The sequence below is a fragment of the Nerophis lumbriciformis genome, linkage group LG37, assembly GCF_033978685.3.
Source record: "Nerophis lumbriciformis linkage group LG37, RoL_Nlum_v2.1, whole genome shotgun sequence".
In the NCBI taxonomy this organism is placed as follows: domain Eukaryota; kingdom Metazoa; phylum Chordata; class Actinopteri; order Syngnathiformes; family Syngnathidae; genus Nerophis; species Nerophis lumbriciformis.
Window position 1 is genome coordinate 24,980,798 of NC_084584.2, and position 21,466 is coordinate 25,002,263.

A 21,466-nucleotide genomic window follows, 5' to 3' on the forward strand; every position below is an offset into this window, starting at 1 on the left:
CAACATTGCAACTTTTTCTTGTTACATTTCACCTTTTTGCTCTTTTATTTCACTTTTTATGTTTTCTGTTTTTAATAATATTTTTAGAATATGCCGCGGGCCACTAAAATATTATATGCGGGCCGCAAATGTCCCTCGGGGCCACACTTTGGACACCCCTGCACCAGAAGAAGGGTTGCACACATACACATACTGTACATTTAGTCACATGCACACTGCTTAAAGAGTTGAATATTTGCTTTTTTTTAAGTTTAACGTTAAAATCCAGCTCTTATTGCTCTCTCTAGCGGTATCAAAGGGTCCGATTGCCTCAGTGGACGGGATAAATATCTTCTTTTCACAATTATAAAAGCGAGTCAGACTATTACTACACTTCATCATCATGTGTGCGGGGATTGGATCACATTTAAACCTGACCTCTCAAACTCCCGCCAAAAAGGCTATTTCTTTCTTTATGAGGTGGCGACTTGTCCAGGGTGGACCCCGCCTTCCGTCCGAGTGCAGCTGGGCGACCCCAAAAGGGACAAGCGGTAGAAAATGGATGGATAATTTTGATCAAATTATGCTTTTTTTCCCTCATGGTGCTTCAAAAGAGTTTCATTTGAACAGCAGGGGGCAGTAGTGTGCAGAAACAAACCTTTTGGAAAGGTGTTGTTTTTTTGGGGGTCAGCATGGGCACCATGTATTATACATAGGGACGTCCGATAATGGCTTTTTGCCGATATCCGATATTCCGATATTGTCCAACTCTTTAATTACCGATACCGATATCAACCGATACCGATATCAACCGATATATGCAGTCGTGGAATTAACACATTATTATGCCTAATTTGGACAACCAGGTATGGTGAAGATAAGGTACTTTAAAAAAAATAAAAATAAAAATAAGATAAATAAATTAAAAACATTTTCTTGAATAAAAAGAAAGTAAAACAATATAAAAACAGTTACATAGAAACTGGTAATTAATGAAAATGAGTAAAATTAACTGTTAAAGGTTAGTACTATTAGTGGAGCAGCAGCACGCACAATCATGTGTGCTTACGGACTGTATCCCTTGCAGACTGTATTGATATATATTGATATATAATGTAGGAACCACAATATTAATAACAGAAAGAAACAACCCTTTTGTGTGAATGAGTGTGAATGAGTAAATGGGGGAGGGAAGTTTTTTGGGTTGGTGTACTAATTGTAAGTGTAAAAAAAAACGATACGGATAATTTCCGATATTACATTTTAACGCATTTATCGGCACATCTCCAATAAAGAGCATCTTTAATCCAGCGATAATTATACAGGTAAAAGCCAGTAAATTAGAATATTTTGAAAAACTTGATTTATTTTAGTAATTGCATTCAAAAGGTGTAACTTGTACATTATATTTATTCATTGCACACAGACTGATGCATTCAAATGTTTATTTCATTTAATTTTGATGATTTGAAGTGGCAACAAATGAAAATCCAAAATTCCGTGTGTCACAAAATTAGAATATTACTTAAGGCTAATACAAAAAAGGGATTTTTAGAAATGTTGGCCAACTGAAAAGTATGAAAATGAAAAATATGAGCATGTACAATACTCAATACTTGGTTGGAGCTCCTTTTGCCTCAATTACTGCGTTAATGCGGCGTGGCATGGAGTCGATGAGTTTCTGGCACTGCTCAGGTGTTATGAGAGCCCAGGTTGCTCTGATAGTGGCCTTCAACTCTTCTGCGTTTTTGGGTCTGGCATTCTGCATCTTGCTTTTCACAATACCCCACAGATTTTCTATGGGGCTAAGGTCAGGGGAGTTGGCGGGCCAATTTAGAACAGAAATACCATGGTCCGTAAACCAGGCACGGGTAGATTTTGCGCTGTGTGCAGGCGCCAAGTCCTGTTGGAACTTGAAATCTCCATCTCCATAGAGCAGGTCAGCAGCAGGAAGCATGAAGTGCTCTAAAACTTGCTGGTAGACGGCTGCGTTGACCCTGGATCTCAGGAAACAGAGTGGACCGACACCAGCAGATGACATGGCACCCCAAACCATCACTGATGGTGGAAACTTTACACTAGACTTCAGGCAACGTGGATCCTGTGCCTCTCCTGTCTTCCTCCAGACTCTGGGACCTCGATTTCCAAAGGAAATGCAAAATTTGCATGGTTGAGTGATGGTTTGGGGTGCCATGTCATCTGCTGGTGTCGGTCCACTCTGTTTCCTGAGATCCAGGGTCAACGCAGCCGTCTACCAGCAAGTTTTAGAGCACTTCATGCTTCCTGCTGCTGACCTGCTCTATGGAGATGGAGATTTCAAGTTCCAACAGGACTTGGCGCCTGCACACAGCGCAAAATCTACCCGTGCCTGGTTTACGGACCATGGTATTTCTGTTCTAAATTGGCCCGCCAACTCCCCTGACCTTAGCCCCATAGAAAATCTGTGGGGTATTGTGAAAAGGAAGATGCAGAATGCCAGACCCAAAAACGCAGAAGAGTTGAAGGCCACTATCAGAGCAACCTGGGCTCTCATAACACCTGAGCAGTGCCAGAAACTCATCGACTCCATGCCACGCCGCATTAACGCAGTAATTGAGGCAAAAGGAGCTCCAACCAAGTATTGAGTATTGTACATGCTCATATTTTTCATTTTCATACTTTTCAGTTGGCCAACATTTCTAAAAATCCCTTTTTTGTATTAGCCTTAAGTAATATTCTAATTTTGTGACACACGGAATTTTGGATTTTCATTTGTTGCCACTTCAAATCATCAAAATTAAATGAAATAAACATTTGAATGCATCAGTCTGTGTGCAATGAATAAATATAATGTACAAGTTACACCTTTTGAATGCAATTACTGAAATAAATCAAGTTTTTCAAAATATTCTAATTTACTGGCTTTTACCTGTACATATACAGTACTGTACACTACCACAAGGTGCCTGGTGTGATACAGTGTGGTTGTCTATGCACTTTTATGCGTACGAGAGAGTAACGTCGTTAACAGGGTAGCTCCAAGGACAGTAGAGAGTGTGTGTATGTGTGTGGACGCCTACTTCCTGGCTAATTAGCCACGTGCTAATCGACCATCTGTGAGCGCTTATGACGCCGCGCGCAGAAAGTAAAGGCCGCTTTCGTCTTTGCGTTCCCCGTGAGGCGTGCCGGGCTGGGCCTGGCCTACCGTGGTGTTGTTTTAGCGGGCGTGATGGCAGTCCCGCAGGCAGGAAGGGCTTTTTACCGCCAAACAGAGCGCCACATTGTATTGGCGCTGCAGGCGGGGGTGCAGGCTGCAATCTGATCCCGTTCCCTGTCATCACACACACACACACACACACACACACACACACTCTGCGTCTGATAGCTGTGACGTTTGGAAGGCACACAAAGACTTTTTCATGATGTCACGTCTTCCAGGATGCTGCTTTGAACAAAATTGGAGGCCTGTCCTTTCTCTTGCTACGCCCCGCAACGTCAACTTGTGGACGGCGCCACCAACTCTGAGCGCGCTCACTGTCATATTTTAATTTGAACTGCTCCCCAGTCCAATTAGGCCTGAACTGAAAAGTCTTTAAACTCCATCTTGTCTCATTGTTTAGCTCACCAGTTTACCTCTCCGTATGCTTTTTCTTCCTCTAACTTCCATCGTTGAGTAAGTTCACCACCTGAACTTGAACTATTTAATTTTTTTATTTTTTTTTCCATAAACCTGCAGCCATACTAAAAATAATTTAAGTGAGAACTTGAAGGAACCTCGTCGTGTGTTAGCGGACATTGGCAGTGTGTGTGTGTGTGTGTTCTGGTAATGCTTACTTAATGGGGACTTTGCTCTGTTTACACAGTCACCTTTAGGGGACCTCTGACGGTATGGGGACAAAAAAACAGGTCCCCTAAAGGGAAACCTTTTTAAATGATAGTCAGATCCATTCTGAAGATGCCTAAGTGATTTTTAAGCTTTGGCCCATAAAACATATTTACTGGTTAGAAAATAAATTTTCTTGAAAAGTGAAACATTTGTTATCCTGTCATTAATAGTACTGTGATTTAGAGATGTCCGATGCCGATATTATCGGCCGATAAATGCTTTAAAATGTATTATCGGAAATTATCGGTATCGTTTTTTTTTATTATCGGTATGGTTTTTATTTTTTTATTTTTTTATCAAATCAACATAAAAAACACAAGATACACTTACAATTAGTGCACCAACCCAAAAAACCTCCCTCCCCCATTTACACTCATTCACACAAAAGGGTTGTTTCCTTCTGTTATTAATATTCTGGTTCCTACATTATATATCAATATATATCAATACAGTCTGCAAGGGATACAGTCCGTAAGCACACATGATTGTGTGTGCTGCTGGTCCACTAATAGTACTAACCTTTAACAGTTAATTTTACTCATTTTCATTCATTACTAGTTTCTATGTAACTGTTTTTATATTGTTTTATTTTTATTCAAGAAAATGTTTTGAATTTATTTATCTTATTTTATTTCATTTTATTTTTTAAAAAGGACCTTATCTTCACCATACCTGGTTGTCCAAATTAGGCATAATAATGTGTTAATTCCACGACTGTATACATCAGTATCGGTTGATATCGGTATCTGTAATTAAGAGTTGGACAATATCGGAATATCGGATATCGGCAAAAGGACGTTATCGGACATCCCTACTGTGATTCTGTATGGTATCCATCCTTAGTTAAAACTAATGTATTTTTCCAAAAACTAAATCTGGTTTAGTGTTCCTAAGGATGACATTTTCATACAGCATGATTATAAAACATTATTATCTTTAAAGTATGAATCACATTCAGAATTTTCCATCCTTCTATATATGGTAGTTGGAGTTGCAGACAACTTCATTACTGCTAAATAGCAGTTTTCAGTAATGTCACAGAAGATGCAGGATTTGCTTTAACATTTAAGTGGTGAAACTTCCTATAAGAGGACAGCTGTAGTGCTGTATTCTGACCATCCATCCATCCATCCATTTTCTACCGCTTATTCCCCTTTGGGGTCGCGGGGGGCGCTGGAGCCTATCTCAGCTACAATCGGGTGGAAGGCGGGGTACACCCTGGACAAGTCGCCAACTCATCGCAGGGCCAACACAGATAGACAGACAACATTCACACTCACATCCACACACTAGGGCCAATTTAGTGTTGCCAATCAACTTATCCCCAGGTGCATGTCTTTGGAAGTGGGAGGAAGCCGGAGTACCCGGAGGGAACCCACGCAGTCACGGGGAGAACATGCAAACTCCACACAGAAAGATCCCGAGCCCGGGATTGAACCCAAGACTACTCAGGACCTTCGTATTGTGAGGCAGATGCACTAACCCCTCTGCCACCGTGAAGCCCGTATTCTGACCATCATGTCATATTTCATTTGAACTTTTTTTTTTTTTTTTTTTTTTTTTAAAAGGTCCTCGGTAGTCAAGTACAGATGTGTGTGAATTATGCAAAATGATTTACATTTGGTCCCCATGAACCATTTTAACTCTTTTTCCCCAGGGTCCCCAGTAAGAATGATCAGCACATTACTTCATCAATCCAGAGATTTAAAGACGTGTATGAGCTAACTGGCCAGTGGCCATTTGACCTCATTTTTTTCATGCCTCCACAACCTGTAGAAAAGGTGGTCCCCACAAGTGATGATCAAAAACTTGGTCCCCATTCCAAATGATAACTAGTACGTGTGTATGTGTATGTGTGTGTGTGTGTGCAACAGTGCAGCGCCTGTAGTCCCGTCAAGGGCCGCTTGTTTCAAACACAAGCAGAATCCTCACACTGAGTCTTACTGTACCTGCCACGTGCGGGGGACGCGGCGTGCACATCGCTTGGCTGCTGGCCCGGCCCCTCTGAAAGGCGCCGTTGTCCACCTTGGGGATGAAATTTATATCGCGATATACAGTATATTTCAGCCTCCTGGGATAACGATATATATATGACAATATATTATTTGGTATACACACTGCAAAAAGTCAGTGTTCAAAAACAAGAAGAAAAAAAATACAAAAATGAGGGGTATTTTATTTGAACTAAGCAAAATTATCTGCCAATAGAACAAGAAAATTTGGCTTGTCAAGACTTTCCAAAACAAGTAAATTAGCTAACTTCAATGCACCCAAAAATACCTTAAAATAAGTACAAGTGCACTTTTCTTGGTAGAAAAAAAAAAAATACCTTTTTGCTCAATATGTTGAAAAATATTCTTAAATGAAGTAAATGCTAGTGCCATTATCTTGACATAATGATATGCGCTCGGCATTACATTTCTTGAAACCAGCAAACTTATACTAAAAACTAATTTATTGTTCTTAATGGGAAGGCATCCAGGCAACCGCTTGTTACTCTCGGGGTCTCCTAGCCGCTCAGGAAAATCATATTGTCTAAAAATGCATTTTTCCATCGATAACATGACATCATCGTGCCAAGTGTGTGCTCTTTTTAATTGTAATTTTGAATAATTCATCTGAATGTGCATGAACTATTTTTGTTAAAATTTTTTCGAAATGTCTAAATTAAATATTAACTGTCAGTTTACTGTACTGTGCCAACTGTACTACTATATGAGTACGTATTTTCTATTGTTTTATTGAAAATAAAACAGCAAAGTCCATTTGGCTGTCACCTGTTTTAATTATGAGACAAAATTGTGTCAAAGTCACAATTTTTTTTTCATGCTTGAAATAAGAAATTATTACTTTAAAAAAACTTGTGAGTGTTGATGACACAGCTTTGCAACAGTTGATATTCTAGTTTCAAGCATGTATTACTCAATATAGGTCATACAATCGCAGCAACAAGCTGTAATATCTTACTGAGATCATTTAGGACCAAAACCCTTAAAACAAGTAAAACACTAACATAAAATCTGCTTAGGGAGAAGAATTATCTTATCAGACAGAAAATAAGCAAATATCACCCTTATTTGAGATATTTAATCTTACTTAGATTTCAGTTTTTGCAGTGCATAAATGATAACAGAACCATTTCAATATGTGCTACAAATGCTCCTGATTTAGCCAATGATATTTGTGGTATCATATTGTATCATTTCCCTTTCCAAACAACTCCCTAATTTACTGTTAATATCTGGTTACTTTCTGTTGTGACATGTTTCCGTCTGCACTCCTGTTAAAATGTAATAAGCACTTGTTCTTCTATTGTTTGGAGACTTTAAAGCTGGGGTGTCAAACTCATTTTAGATCAGGGGCCGGACGGGTAAAATCATGGCATAATAACTTAAAAATACAACTACGACAACTTCAGGATACCGTATTTTCCGCAATATAAGGCGCATCTAAAAACCTCCAATTTTCTCAAAAGCTGACAGTGCACCTTATAATCCGGTGCACCTTATATATGGACCAATATTGAGCCACAACTGGTCTCGCAACTACAGGATTCATAACGCAACCCCAGCCTCTACTGTAGCATCTATTCTATGCGCCTTATAATGCGGTGCACCTTATATATGAACAAAGTTTTGAAATGGGCCATTCATTGAAGGTGCGCCTTATAATCCGGTGCGCCTTATAGTGCGGAAAATACGGTAGTTTTCTTTGTTTCGCAGCGGCCCAAAATAAAAACAAGCGCATTCTGAAAATATACATATCACAGATAATCCTCTTAATAGAACACTTCAAGTTAGTTGACAATTCTGAGGAAAAAAATTGTTTCAGTTTCATCATGACGAACATAAAGAATTTAGACTTAATCTCAGTGTATCTACAAAGCAGTTAAACATCAAGCCATCTCGGATTGAACAAAAAAACAAAATAAAGCGGAAAATAAAAACTACCTCATTTTTCATTTCCACTGTTCACATTCTTTAAATTTGCACAGAAGCCAAAGAAGACAATCATTTTCACATAATTATATCAATGTGCATTGTCTCATGCAGCATATTAAGTGGGGTTATCAATTGTTCATTTTACTCCTGTTTGTTTTACTTTGGGTCGAGGGGGAGGAGTCACAGCCCCGCTTTACCGTGTGCCTCCTGCTTGGTATACTCGCTCGCCCCGCTATAAACCATTTGCTTGCCTAACAGAATTGCTATTGCGACATCCAGTGGACACATTTAGAACAGCGGCTTCTTTAATTTAAAAATGCAGCTCAATTTTACACTTGGCAAACTCATCTTGCAGGCTGGATTGAACCTGTTTGCATATTTGACATCCCTGCTTTAAAGTGGGTAGTACCACAAATGTGGGTAAAGATCCATTACCAAGTAGTTACGGGGGCAGTATGATACTGATTGAAATTGTCAAGATCATTGAATGATGACATGTTTTAATCGCAATTATAATCCGACAAAAAACACAGGATGGCGGTGTACCAATATCACTTACTACTAGGATTGTCCCGATACTAGTACCAAACTATATTTTGACACTTTTCAAAATAAAAGTTTCATTCTTGGCCTTTCATTATTGCACTCAAAGAACACATTTAGAAGATTTATAAAAAAAAAAAGTCAGTTGGGCTTTTCTTGTTGCATTTAAAGAACAATTTGCAATTTTCTATATTACACGTAGTCTGCCGTAATCTTGGATTAGGTTAGAATAGAATATAAAGCTTCATTGCCATTTTATTAAATGCTTCGTGTATATTGTTGCCACTCCTTGTCTGTGCTTTAAGACAAATACAATCATTACTCAAATCAATACTATATCTAAAACAGTGGTTCTTAACCTGGGTTCGATTGAACCCTAAGGGTTCGGGAGTCGGCCTCAAGGGTTCGGTGGAGCCTCCGCCGTGTAGGTCAAGATACACCCGACTCATCGTGTAAATAAAAACTTCTCCCTATCGCCATATTATGGATACCCCCAAACAATGTTCCCTCTAATTTTCCATCTGATTCGCAGGTGTGTAATTTGTTGTGAGTTCATGCACTGTGTTGGTTTTGTTCTTTGAACAAGATGATGTTCATGCACGGTTCATTTTGTGCACCAGTAAAAAAAAACATATAACTTTGTCTTGAATTTGAGAAAAAAAAAAAAAAATTTCCACTGAAGAAGGGTTCGGTGTATGCGCATATGAAACTGGTGGGGTTCGGTACCTCCAACAAGGTTAAGAACCACTGATCTAAAAGTACACAGATGGCACATGTAACAGGGAAAAAAACACATTTGTTAAAGATAAAACACAATTTCTAGCAATTTGTTACAAAATTCAGTCATTTCCCTTGCATTAGTTTGCGCTATGTAGGCGGTTTGGACTCCCCTAATATTTGGCATTAAGCCAACCGGCTGCGCGCACCTCTACATATCCACATGTGCACGGCAGAAAAGCTAGTGAACAACATTACCTTTTAAAATTTTTGTGCAGGTCAGGATTATTGCTATTTAAATGTCTACCAAAATTTGAAGCGCAGGTGGTCTTTGCACCTTTGGCGGGGCATGTTTTAAAGCACTGCTTGCAGCGCTTCTGTGCTTAAAGCGTTACCTTATTCGACAGTTTTGAGGCCCGAATATCTCCATATTGGGCTTCACGCACCCTGAAGAATTACCTTTATTTGCCAGTTTTCCTCTCCTCACCGTTTCTGCTTGTGCACTCCGTGAGTGTGTGCGCGCTGACACACTCAACATGCTCCTCGGTTCAGCAACGTCAGCGCAGCACGGCAGCATGCGGATGAAAAAAAATACCGGTATTTTTCAATGGCAGTTAATTGGTTCCGCGGTACTTACTACCTTTTAATTACATGTACTATTTTGTGCAAAATGAAGTCAATAGTGCAGAATAACGCAACATCAGCAAAAATTACTCTGATTTAAATCCTTTGTTTTTTTTCCTTTGAAGCCCTTCTGTGTCCAGTGACTTCTTTGCTGAGTATGTAAACAAAAGCAAAATAATACAAATACAATCTAATCACTGTAGTACCGATTATATATTGATACTATACGTTACTGTTGATATTTGTATCACCACCCACTCCTGTTTGCATTCAAGAGCTTTAGCTTAGCGGTTAGCTTTGCTTCTTGAATCCTACTACTACTGCATTGGTTTTTTTTGTAAGCAACTTAGTTTGTTCCCTCGCACTGTGGAGGGACATTAGCCGCTAGCTCGCTAGACATTACGTTGAGGACGCTGTCAAACTTGCGGGACACTTGTCACCATCAACATGCGTTATCTCGATATTACGACAGTATTAAAATCACTATCGTTGGCCAAATTGATACAATTCATATCGTGCAACCCTATCCACCTGCCACCTAACATGGTGTCACGTTGTTTAAGATGACTGGTTTGTGCACATTTGACCTGCAGAAGGCTGATATAGCACAACGATAACGTTTTTGTCTGCTTCCTCAGACCCGGTGGATGTGCTGCGGGCCATGCAGGTTCCCTCTCTTCCCGAGGGCGTGAAGAAAGTTCCGGGCTTCTGCACGTCCCGCCGCTCTAGCAGCCCTGACCAAGCCTACCGCATCACCAAGAAGGCCCAGATCTCCGCCCCCACCAAGCAGCTCTTCTCAGGTAAGTCTCGCGTGGACGTGAGAACGCGTCAAAGCATAACCCCTCGCGTTTATGATGAAACTCCCTGAGTACGGCAGCCTGCAATCATCATTACCGTTTGCACATGCAGTATAATTATGTGTTGTCTCGCACACAACTTGAAAAAAGTGAGCAAACAGAAGAGAGTTGCATTTTTGTGACTTTTTGGCTGCAAGACCAACTGTGATTAAAGGGATCCCATGATCCTTTGCTGCTATTTACTTTATTCTGTTCCAGAGACTTCATGTGTTCTTCTTAAAAGTACCAGTAGAGTGGCAAAACAAGTTGCATCTATATTGAAACTATTATGAGATATATCTGAATTTTGAATTCCAATGTTTGCGAATAAATAGATATGATTAAAATAGTGTCAATCTCCGGAGATTCCTGAGCCATTTTCAGAGTTAATGATGAAGCCAGTCACGTGATCCGGGACGTAGCTTTAAGAACCACTGATCCCTTCCCCATCAACAACAATGCAGACTTAGTGGGAGCCAATGATGATGATCCAGAAACTTATATTTTTGAGCCTGAACACAAAGAGGATGAGCAATAAGTTTTAGAAGCTGAGTGCTAAACGGATGCAGCGAGATTGAAACACTATAGCATCAACAGCATAGCTAGGTGCTAAACATACAAACTAGCCATGAGAAACCAAGCACACACTGTACAACCTCCACTTTCGCTGGGATATCTACCGACGGGACACTCATATAATCCTGTTTAGATGAAGAATTAATCACAATCCTTAAGAAGGGATATAAAAAAAAGTTGCCGTTTTGATGTCAAAGTCGGTCCGTGGCCACATTTGTCTACCACCAAGTGAGAGATGCTTGCATTATAATCTAGAAATTACTTTTTAGCAAGTTTAAAGGGGAACATTATCACAATTTCAGAATTGTTAAAACCATTAAAAATCAGTTCCCAGTGGCTTATTATATTTTTCGGGTGTTTTTTTCAAAATTTTACCCATCACGCAATATCCCTAAAAAAAGCTTCAAAGTGCCTGATTTTAACCACCCGTCCATTTTCCTGTGACGTCACATAGTGAAGCCACCACAAACAAACATGGCGGAAAGAACAGCAAGCTATAGCGACATTAGCTCGGATTCAGACTCGGATTTCAGCGGCTTAAGCGATTCAACAGATTACCAATGTATTGAAACGGATGGTTGTAGTGTGGAGGCAGGTAGCGAAAACGAATTTGAAGAAGAAACTGAAGCTATTGAGCCTTTTCGGTTTGAACTGTATGCAAGCGAAACCGACAGCCAGCGACACGGGAGAAAGCGAGGACGAATTCGGCGATCGCCTTCTAACCAACGATTGGTATGTGTTTGTTTGGCATTAAAGGAAACTAACAACTATGAACTAGGTTTACAGCATATGAAATACATTTGGCAACAACATGCACTTTGAGAGTGCAGACAGCCCAATTTTCATCAATTAATATATTCTGTAGACATACCCTAATTTCAGCAGGCCAGGGAAGCTAGGGTCGATATTCTTCTCTTGATCATCTTCGGGACGGTGTGAGCCAAGACATCCAGGGGGTTTAGCTCGCTCGACTGCGGGAACAAACTGCCGCCATTGCTTGCCGTGCTACCGAGGTCCTTTGTCCCTGAATAGCTCACACACTCCGGCAGATTCAATGGGGGTCTGGTGGCAGATTTCTTTGACTTTATCGTTGGAAATGCATCTGCTTTGAGCGTCGCAGGATATCCACACTGTCGTAGCATAGCTTTCGTCGGTAAAGTGTGCGGAACAAACGTCCAATTTCTTGCCACTTTCGCATCTTTGGGCCACTGGTGCAACTTGAATCTGTCCCTGTTCGTGTTGTTACACCCTCTGACAACACACCGACGAGGCATGATGTCTCCAAGGTACGGAAAACAGTCGAAAAAACGGAAAATAACAGAGCTGATTTGACTCGGTGTTTGAGAAAATGACGGATTGCTTCCTGATGCGACGTCACATTGTGACGTCATCGCTCCGAGAGCGAATATTAGAAAGGCGTTTAATTCGCCAAAATTCACCCATTTAGAGTTCGGAAATCGGTTATAAAAATATATGGTCTTTTTTCTGCAACATCAAGGTATATATTGACGCTTACATAGGTCTGGTGATAATGTTCCCCTTTAAGACGAAGCTGAAGCAGCCGTCGGTTCAGTGTCAACAATAGCAGCATAAGCTAGCATTAGCTCACTGCTATCAATGCGCCGCTTAAAATAGTCCGTCTGCATTGGCACTTATTAAAACAATATCACTCATATTTGGTTAATTTTCAGGTCACAACATGTAAATGAAATATTGTTGGCAGTTTCTGGATGTTTTTAGAGAGTATAATGAGCGCAACAGAGGACCCTCGATCTGTTTACTCAGTTTTTGGCGATTTATTTGCGATTTCGAATGCATAAAAAAAGCCAAGCAAATGCGTTCTTGTCTTACATAAGGCTTGTGAATGATAAACAGCACATCTCTTTCCAATTTTTGCGTATTTCCTGTATGACTGATCTGATAACATGGTCACAGTGCAGAAGCGTTCCTCCAGTATTATAGAATCTACGGAAATTTCCGAAGATATTCAGGGCGGAATATTCAAAATGGCAGACTGAATTTGTGGCATTTGTGATGTTTAGATGGTATTTTCACATACTTTCCGGATTGTTATTTGTAAACAATTGGATATGGTTTAATGCAGTGGTCCCCAACCTTTTCGTAGCTGCGGACCGGTCAACGCTTGAAAATATGTCCCACGGACCAGGGTGGGGGGGATTATGGTCATTCTTTTTATTTTATTTTTTCTTTGTCATAAAGAAATACAATCATGTGTGCTTTCGGACTGTATCCCTGCAGACTGCATTGATGTATATTGATATATAATGTATATATTGTGTTTTTTATGTTGTTTTAATAAAAAATAAAAAATAATGTTTAATGGATACAATGAAAACACATTAGGCATATAAAGTCAACTTGTTTTTATACTTGACTGGTACTTTTAAACAGCAACCAAAGATGATACTTAGAAACCTCTGACAGGCTCTTTCTCCCAATAGTTAAAATCTAGATGGTGATCCGGATCGCCTCCAAAATGTAATCACTTGTTCCTTACCAAAATTTGCCCATAACTTTTTGTTATTTTTATGCGCCATATTACAAATGCACTTTTTCACCACTTGCGGCAGTAATGACAGCATTAAACAAACAGAATAGTATAGAGCAGGGATTCTCAAACTGTGGTACGTGTACCATTAGTGGTACATGGGCTCCATGTAGTGGTACAACTTTATTAAAATACAGTGTTTTATTTTCTTATATTTAAACACAGTGTTACTGTTCAAACTGTGTGTATGTTACAGTGGCCAAAAATGTTTAATATATTTGTTCGATAAAACCTTTGCCTTATTTTTGATGAATACTTAGCTACTGTAATTTAATGTCGGTCATTATTGTGGTACTTGGAGAGCCAAGTGTTTTCCGAGGTGGTATTTGGGGAAAACATTTTGGGAACCACTGTTCTTTAGCTAAAGTCATAGAGAAGTTTCTTAAGTGCAAGAAATATGACTAAAGTGGTGAAGCTGTATTTTCATTTGCACTTAAATGTTATTTATTTATTATAGCACAACGTAATTGGATGTACATTTATTTTTTTGTCACTTATTATTTGTGAGTCCCTTCTTATGCAGTACATTTGGTTAATACTTACTTTTCTAATCAGCCTGACCTAAGCCTAAGTTTTATGTGTTAAATAATACTTTTGTGTTTAACGCATGGTTTATATCGTTTGACAAGGTTGTCAAATGTCTAAAAGGTTAAGTTTGAGAACTCCTGTGGGCTTAACCATTTCGGACATTTCCTGAAAGTTAGACGGAAGAGTAATCACGTTAACTTATTAAGCTATCCCTAACAGAGTGAAAGAAACCGAGTGAACATTCTTGTCTGTCTCCACCATACTTGCCAACCCTCCCGGATTTTCCGGGAGACTCCCGAAATTCAACGCCTCTCCCGAAAACCTCCCGGGACAAATTTTCTCCCAAAAACCTCCCGAAATTCAGGCGGAGCTGGAGGCCATGCCCCCCACCCCCCACCCCCACCCCAGCTCCATTCGGACCTGAGTGACGTGTCGACAGCGACCAGCCTGTTTTCACGTCCGCTTTCCCACAATATAAACAGCGTGCCTGCCCAATGACGCTATAACTGTAGAATGATCGAGGGCAAGTTCTTGGTTTCTTATGTGGGTTTATTGTTAGGCAGTTTCATTAACGTCCTCCCAGCGCGGTAACACCACACAACAACGGCAGTCACGTTTTTGTCTACCGTAAAGCAGTTCGTCTGCCGTAAACAGCAATGTTGTGACACTCTTAAACAGGACAATACTGCCATCTACTGTACATGCATATGTGACAATAACATCTAGGGCTTTTAGAGAGTGCAGTGCACAACTGCTATACTATATATATATATATACTGTATATATATAATAAAATAAATATATATATATATATATATATATATATATATATATATAGCTAGAATTCACTGAAAGTCAAGTATTTCATATATATATATATGTATATGAAATACTTGAGTATATATATATATATATATATATATATATATATATGAAATACTTGAGTATTTCTTATATATATATATTTATATATATATATATATATATATATATATATATATATATATATACATATGAAATACTTGACTTGGTGAATTCTAGCTGTAAATATACTCCTCCCCTCTTAACCACGCCCCCAACCACGCCCCCCCCAACCCCAACCACGCCCCCCCAACCCCCACCTCCCGAAATCGGAGGTCTCAAGGTTGGCAAGTATGGTCTCCACGCCAGCATAAACCTACAAAAACGGCTGTGTCCCGAAATTAATTGTTCCTTATATCTTTTGAACGTTGAAAATACACCCGTATACTTTTTGAGTTATTTTTCCAACTAACTCACTTACTGACAGACAAACCAATAGAAACTAGTACATAATGTCCTGGCGAAGGTAATAATGGGGGCGCTTTAGAGACATACACACCCTTCAGGACAAGGGTCTATACCCTCCACTTGCATGTTCATCTTTTCCGGTCCGCAGGTCGTTTCCCGGAGAACTTCTCCGTCATGGCGCTGGTGAAGCCGCATGCGGGCCTCCAGGCCTTCCTGCTGTCCATCTACAGCGAGCAGGGCGTCCAGCAGCTGGGCATTGAGCTCGGCCGCTCGCCCGTTTTCCTGTACGAGGACCAGAACGGCAAGCCAGCCCCCGAAGATTACCCGCTCTTCAAAGGCGTCAACCTGGCTGATGGCAAGTCAGTAACCAGCGAACCACCTGTTTGTGTGTGTTTTATGTGTTTTGTCTGTGTGTGTGTGTGTGTGTGTGTGTGTACAATGTAACACAATGGACGTTTTATCCTGCGTTTATTGGCCCGTGGTTGCGTCCGCCCTCCTCTAGGTGGCATCGCATCGCCTTCTCGGTGTCCAAGAAGAACGTGACGCTGCTGCTGGACTGCAAGAAGAAGATGAGCCGCCCGCTGCCCCGCGGCAACAACGCCGAGGTTGACACTAACGGCATCACCGTGTTTGGCGCCCGTCTGCTGGACGAGGAAGTGTTCCAGGTGAGCCGCTCGTCGGGTCCGACTGGGCTCCCTAATACATACTTGCCAACCCTCCCGAATTTTCCGGGAGACTCCCGAAATTCAGCGCCTCTCCCGAAAACCTCCCGGGACAAATATTCTCTCGAAAATCTCCCGATTTTCAGCCGGAGCTGGAGGCCACGCCCCCTCCAGCTCCATGCGGACCTGAGTGAGGACAGCCTTTTTTCAAGATGGGAGGACAACAGGGTGACAAGAACTAAATCATCCAGACTAGAGATAAATTGTATTATTATGTTTATCTTACCTAAAAATAAATATATTTATTAATTTAAAAAAAATAAAAAATACATTTTTACTATATTTTGCTAAAAACATCAAAATTAATTGTATTTTTATTTTTTCTGACTCCTTATTACATCCAGCCATAGAATTATACATTAAAATAAACATATTTGAAATAATTAATTTTAAATTATCATAATAATTCATTTAAAATGACCATATTTAATTATTAAAATAATTGCTTGTTTATCAACAACTTTAGCATTTTATTCATTACATTTTGAAGCTCTCAGAAGCCAAGTTATGTTATATTCCTTAATATTTATTTATGCAAGTTTGAAGTATCAATTATCCAAACAAAGTTTTGTTTGCTTATTTTCAGGATGTATATATATATATATATATATATATATATATATATATATATATATATATATATATATATATATATATATATATATATATATTTAATATATATATATATATATATATATATATATATATATATATATATATATATATATATATATATATATATATATATATATATATATATATATATATATATATATGTATGAAATACTTGACTTGGTGAATTCTAGCTGTCAATATACTCCTCCCCTCTTAACCACGCCCCCAACCACGCCCCGCTCCACCCCCGACCACGCCCCCCACCCTCACCTCCCGAAATTGGAGGTCTCAAGGTTGGCAAGTATGCCCTAATAGGGGCCGAGATTTGACCTCCTTTGTTTTCCTGCTTAGGGCGACATTCAGCAGCTCCTAATCGCCTCCAACGCTCAGGCCGCCTACGACTTCTGTGAGCACTATAGCCCCGACTGCGACGCCCCGCCCAAGACCCAGGCCCAGGACCCCAACACATACGTGAGTAGCAGCAGCGCAACCACACAATGTATCTTCAAATGAGTCCCGCCGCGCTCCAGAACCTCACACGTAGACCTCGTGAACAGGGAGGAATCTCGTCACTTTGAGTAATTCAGAGCAGAGTTGATGGTCTGGGTCACGGCGCCATTAAGTCCTTCTTTTCATTAAAGTCTGCCATTAAGCCTTAGAGAGAGGGATCCTTAGGTTCTGACGGGTCGTCGAAGTGCGGTTCCCCCTACCTCCACCTGTGCATCAGCATCTTTTTGTATCCATCCACTTTCATCCTCCGTCTGCTGCGGCGTTCAAGCGAACGCTTTAAGGCGATACGTTCTCCTTTTGCTGCAGCATGTTTGGGGAAAGAGGAAGATACAAGGCGCCAAAGTGGACTCCATCATGAGCATGGTTAAAGGCAGATTGGTTGTGACCTCCTCATTTTGTCCCAGATAACAAAAAAAAAAGACATTGTTCGCTCAAAAGACGCTAAAAGGATGAAAACATCAATGAGTTTTATTAACTGATGCCTTTTTTCTTTCATTATGGAGATCGTTGGCGTCTTTTTCCTCTTCCTCCTGTTTCACCTTCACCTTACCCCAATTTACCCTCCTCATTCCTCCACGCCAAGCTGTACTTTGATGAGGTGCAGGACGACTGTGCTTTGGAGGAAGGGGAATAAGGGGGCGTGTGAAGGGCAGTGAGAGGTTAGAAAGTGTTAAAGGGGGACTTATCTTCTTTTGGAATTTTGCCTATCATTCACTTATGTTTGACAAGAAGACATGTTTTCTTTTTTATGCACACTGCAAAAAGTCAGTGTTCAAAAACAAGAAAAAAAATACAAAAATGAGGTGTATTTTATTTGAACTAAGCAAAATTATCTGCTTGTCAAGACTTTCCAAAACAAGTAAAATTAGCTAACCTCAATTAACCCCAAAATACCTTAAAATAAGTATATTCTCACTAATAATAAGTGCACTTTTCTTGGTAGAAAAAAAAATGTGCTAAATATGTTGAAAAATATTCTTAAATTAAGTAAATGCTAGTGTCATTATCTTGACATAATGATATGCGCTCGGCATCATGATTTTTTTTTTCATGCTTGAAGTAAGAAATTATTACTTTAAAAAAGTAGTTTTATACTTGTGTGTGTTGATGACACAGCTTTGCAACAGTTGATATTCTAGTTTCAAGCATGTTTTACTCAATATAGGTCATCAAATCTCAGCAACAAGCTGTAATATCTTACTGAGATCATTTAGGACCAAACAACTTAAAACAAGTAAAAGACTAACATAAAATCTGCTTAGTGAGAAGAATTATCTTATCAGACAGAAAATAAGCAAATATCACCCTTATTTGAGATATTTAATCTTACTTAGATTTCAGTTTTTGCAGTGCATTCTAACTCTATACCGCTTATAAGCGCTCAGAAAACATCCAAAAACCTCCATCAACGTTTTGTATACACAGTGTAAGTATATATGTAATGTAGGAACAGGCACATTCATAATAACACTTAATAATTTTGTATTTTGCTCATTTTAAGCATACGGCATCGTATTCATTTCACAGACGCATCAGGACGTTCGCTTTATGCTTCAACAACAACAACACTACAAACCATGCAGACTTCATGAGAGCCATCAAAGATTACTTTGGGACAAATGACGAGCCAGAACCGTATGGTTTTTAGCCTGAATATAAGGAGGATGAGCTACAAGTTTTAGAAGCTGTGTGCTAAACAGATCCAGCTTTAGTGAAACACAAGCATCAGGTAGCAGTATTGCTAAGTTCTAAAGAAGAAATACAAACTATGAACATCATAAAACTGTCACTTACTGCATAAAGTCTGCTCTCACCGGCTCAGTATTTCAATTTCTGTGATCTTTGTGTGATCATGGCGCCGCTAAATATAGTTCCTTAACGTTAGCACTTTTAATAAATATATCAGGTCACAAAATGTAAATGGAGTATTGTTGGCGTTTTTTGGATGTTTTTAGACGACTATTTGGGTGCAACTGAGTAGCCGTATTGTTAGCAATTTTGTATATGCCGTATTTTACAAATTAGAATGCATTTAAAAAAAAAAAGAAAAAAATATGTGTTCTTGTCTTACATAGGGATTGTGAATGATAGGCAAAATAAAAATAAAAAAGTGCAGTCCCCCTTTAAATGTTTACAAAAGTGAGGTTAGCGAGCAAAAGTCCCGGCTGTTTCATCAGTTTTACAATACGAGTGCTGACAATGCCCCTCGGGAAGCTTTAAGTGGGTGGTATAGCTCGATTGGTAGAGCGGCCGTGCCAGCAACTTGAGGGTTTCAGGTTCGATCCCCGCTTCTGCCATCCTCGTCACTGCCATTGTGTCGTTGGGCAAGACACTTTACCCACCTGATCCCAGTTCCACCCACAATGGTTTAAAAAAAATGAAACTTAAATATTTGGTTTCACAATCTAACAGCGCTTTGAGTCACTAGAGAAAAGCGCTATATAAATATAATTCACTTCACTTCACTTTGACATCTGTGCCGTAACCCCCTGACCTCTCACCTGCACCGTCTACATCACAGCAAATTAACGCAGCTACTTTACATGACGTGTGTGTGTGTGTGTGTGTGTGTGTGTGTGTGTGTATGTGGTCACCTTATGAATCAAAATTGATTTGGGAATGTGGCCATGAAACCCAGCCCTATAGATGATACATTATTTATTAATTATAATTGGATCTTGTGAGTCTGCAATATTTGCACATTCTAATATTTTTTACGGTTTAATTGTGTAAATGTCGTCAGTGTGCATGTTTCCAATGTGTGTGTGTCTGTGTGTGCACACGTTCTTGTGTATGTGCCACGCGTGTTTTGTCTGTAACAGCCATTCCATCAATGCCTCTGCCAAACAACCGGCTCGGTTCTGATTAGACTAAACGACGCCGCTTTGTTGTTTCATATTGAGAATGGCATTACTGGAGAGATCAGCCTCTGGGGTCGATGAAATTTGGCCAAATGGCCTCATGTGGCCTTGATTGGTTTGTAAGGCCTGGGCTGTATCCAGTAATGCCTGTACAGTCTCAGTAAATCATCCAAGCTTTTGCCATCTATATGTCATTGTTTCTCTTGTTTCTCTCTCCTTCTGTCCCCCCTCCCAACCCTGCGCACCTTCCTATACTCTCTTTGCCACCTCGCTCTTACACATCCAACACCTCCACCAAACAATGAACTCGGATATTAGAAGATGAATGGCAAAGCAGCCCCCACCAAATCCACTCCAGCCAAAGCCAAGCCCACCAAAGCTGCCAAGGGCGCAACCTTCAAAGTAGTCAAGGCTCCGATTCCCAACAAATCTCCCAAGGCTTCTACGGCCAAGCCGTCCAAAGCCAAGCCTACTCCCGCCGCTGTCTTCTTGTCCAAGATCAAGACCACAACTTTGGTTAAGGTGAAACCCTCCACGGCCCCAACTAAGAAACAGGTTGTGGAGAAGAAGGCCAATGGGAAGTCTGTTGTGGTCAAAACTGTTAAAAATGTTAAAGTTTCCAACGGGGGCGGCAAAGCTGTCGTAGAGAAGAAGGCCATTGTAAAGTCCTCAACTGAGAAAAAAGCCATTGGCAAGGTGGTGACCAAGACTGGCGGAAATGGGAAAGCAACAATTGAGGTGAAAGACGTTAAGGTCAAAGTTAACGGGAGAGCTGAGAACAAAGTGAGCAGTGAAGCTAAAGCAACTAGCAACAGCAAAGTTACTGTGGTAGAAAAGAAAGGTCAGTCAAAAACTGAAACCACTACAAAAGCAAAGACTGTCACTGTAAAAGTAGAGAAGACTACAGTGAGTGCTGCGACAACCGCTTCCAAAGTAGAAGCTACCAAGGCTCCTAAGGCCACAAAAGCAGCGAAACCAGAACCAACAAAAGCAGCCAAAACTTTGGTGGAAAAGGCTCAAGTGACTTCAGAAGTCAAAGTTAAAACAGTGGTCTCCAAACTGCCTGTCGTAAAGCCAACAGCGAGCAAGGCTGTGAAAACCATTGTGGAGAAGGTGCCCTTTGTCAAGAAGGTCCTCACGACGTCTGCTCCTGTCCGGCCCACTCCGCCAAGGCCCACCAAGACTAAGGTTGTGCTGGACAATAACGTCAAATCCTTGCACAAACCTTTCCCTCCTTTCGACAAGACGGCGCTGAGTGGAACAGCTGTCCCCGCCAAGAAATTTGACAACGGTTACCAACAGGTACGCCGC

The 21,466-nt window shown here is 40.2% G+C and overlaps 1 protein-coding gene across 1 annotated transcript in view; it reads left to right on the plus strand.

Moving 5' to 3' along the window:
• The window catches only part of LOC133577287 (uncharacterized), a 92,647-nt gene that overhangs the window by 39,579 nt on the left and 31,602 nt on the right, over positions 1 to 21,466 (plus strand). Inside the window, exons 4-8 of the mRNA XM_061930969.2 lie at positions 10,308 to 10,469; positions 15,596 to 15,806; positions 15,950 to 16,112; positions 17,136 to 17,255; positions 20,474 to 21,457. Coding sequence (XP_061786953.2) covers positions 10,308 to 10,469; positions 15,596 to 15,806; positions 15,950 to 16,112; positions 17,136 to 17,255; positions 20,474 to 21,457 — 1,640 coding nt within the window. The remainder of the gene's footprint in view (positions 1 to 10,307; positions 10,470 to 15,595; positions 15,807 to 15,949; positions 16,113 to 17,135; positions 17,256 to 20,473; positions 21,458 to 21,466) is intronic.